Source organism: Rhagoletis pomonella, unplaced genomic scaffold (genome assembly GCF_013731165.1).
Source record: "Rhagoletis pomonella isolate Grant_MI unplaced genomic scaffold, Rhpom_1.0 Rhpom_scaffold_21219, whole genome shotgun sequence".
Lineage (NCBI taxonomy): Eukaryota > Metazoa > Arthropoda > Insecta > Diptera > Tephritidae > Rhagoletis > Rhagoletis pomonella.
This window is the reverse complement of record NW_023479736.1, coordinates 1-2,316: the sequence shown is the minus strand read 5'-3', so window position 1 is coordinate 2,316 and position 2,316 is coordinate 1. Positions and strand designations below refer to the sequence as shown.

The following is a 2,316-nucleotide window of genomic DNA, read 5'->3' as shown; positions in this document are numbered from 1 at the left end:
AAATATCCGTAAAAGCTGGTATATCCTGGTATATCTGCTCAATCACAGCTAATGTGCCCTTGTGTTTTTTCACCATTTTGTAAATTTTATCAATTGCAATTACTTCCTTTTGGAGCCTTTCTTGCCACCTGCAGCTAGTTTTTGTTTTTCAGCTTTAGTAGCTACCTTCGACGTGATTTCCTCAACAGGTGCCAGTGCCGATACGTGCTTGTTAAGTAGCTGTAATAGTTCAAGCGTTGTAAGATTTTCACTGATAAACCGAATTTCTTTCACTTGCACCTTTTCTGCAAACAAGAGTATGTAAAACCTCCGGTTAATTTTTTTTTAAGTCGAAATATACATATTTACATGCATACATATGTATGTATGTAATAAAGAATTGGCGAACATACCTTGTGCAGAGTCGATTAAAGAAAATTTCACCTGCGCTGGCTGACGGTTGCAAACAACGTCTGTTTTTAAGACGCAATTTGGATTTGTGAGAGATATTTTAGGTGCTGACAACAGCGATAAAAAATCCCTACATTAAAAGAAATATTTGGTTAACTATCCAGGACAATCAATCAATAAAATATACATTGAATTATCATATACATATATACATGCATTGTGTCTATTTATATGATGCAACTACATAACAGCATTGTTTCGCACTAATTAAATACATATGGTACACATATTTTAATAGGTATCACGAACTGCTATCTAAAATAGGAAAAACAAAGGCATCAAACTGACGCCGACACCGACAAAGATGTCCACGGAGCGTGAGCTTGCTCCATCGCAGCTCCACTCCATACCTGTCCCTTACCCGGATTTGGGCGCTACACTGCAACTCAACACAGCGGTGCGAATAATTGGCAAGGTATATGGTAAGTAAATTTATATTATATTCTGAATAATTTGTAAATGTTTGCTAATTGCCTTGACAATCTTGATTGTTCACACAGTTGAGAATGTGCATGAAGAAACCAAAATTTCACTCGCTTGTTATAAAAATGTTTGAGATTATCCTTCTTACTGCGCATGCTACAACATCCAAGGGCTTTTCATTTTGACATAGTGGTCACTACCATATCGACCGCTTTTCTTGTACAATGTGCATGTATGTATATTACATTTTACATTATTCCTACCTTGTGGGTCTCACATTTTCAGCGAAGGGATCAAACGTAACAGTTATTCTTTTTACACCTTTTAAGTTGACACTTTTTAATTGCTTGCTTATTGCTGCAATTAAGCCATTAGACCGTTTTAAAGCTCCACTAAAGTGTATGGACATGCTGTATTTAACTAAAAAAATACGATTTGCTTTTATTCCTGTTTTGACTTGTTATGTACTTTATTGCGAATCGGTTTGACATTCGAGCACATGCAGAAAGTTGCAGTTGCAAAGCTAATTTACGTTCTCTGAAGATACCAGAGAAGCAGTGTTGCCATCAATCTTAAAAAAATATCCAGAAATGGTATAATTTCAAACTAATGCACCGTTTTTGCTGCATTTAAAATACATCATTTAGCACTTTCGAACATATGTTTTCGAAGAGCGTTCATGCTATCGCATTTAGCTTATTCAGATCCGTATCTATTACGATCAATTCTCACGCAGAAGATAATGTGCAAAAACCCTACTGAAAAGGAAAAAAAATTTTAAACCAAAAATTCATTACAAAAACTTGTATTGTTTAACCATAACCGAACATTTGTTTGTGTATATATTCATTTGTCGGTGTTCTCACTTAAAATTTCATCACGTAATTAGGAAACAAAACACACAGAGTTGATCAAAAATGCCCCACCCACTCCATGTTATATGAATGGAGCCGAACACGTCGATAATGATGTTTAAACGGAGATTAGTGTTAACCAGACATTGAGTAACCGGCCCTTAGGGCCGGTTGTTCAATGTAACACAAATCGGAGGTAGAAGCTCCGGTTAAGTACACCTTTATCGATCACATGTTATATGCATGATGTCGAAATCGTCGATAGTGTAGTGGTAGTGATAACCAGACATTGAATAACCGGCCCTAAATTGCTACCTAAATAGAGAAAAATCCTAAATCACTGGAAAGTGTCGGTAATGCAGTGAATAGGAACATACGAGCATACTTTTCAACCTAAGGGCCGGTTGTTCAATGTCTGATTAGCACTAATCGGAGGTAGAAGCTCCGGTTGAATACAAGGACTGCTTTATCGATCACATGTTATACGCACGATGTCGAAAACGTCGATAATGATGTTTAACCGGCTCCATGCAAATAACATGGTGTCGGTAACGTCGATAACGATGTTTAACCGGGGATTAGTGTCAAC

General features: G+C 36.8%; 1 protein-coding gene across 1 annotated transcript; it reads right to left on the bottom strand.

The window, feature by feature from the left end:
- Positions 1-72: 72 nt before the first annotated feature.
- On the bottom strand, positions 73-1,454 carry LOC118732495 (39S ribosomal protein L53, mitochondrial-like; the record flags this gene model as incomplete). Its single annotated transcript, XM_036461622.1, is given in 3 exon segments — positions 73-284; positions 393-520; positions 1,137-1,454. Coding segments are annotated over 3 exon segments (459 nt in total). The 3' UTR covers positions 73-99.
- Positions 1,455-2,316: the final 862 nt, after the last annotated feature.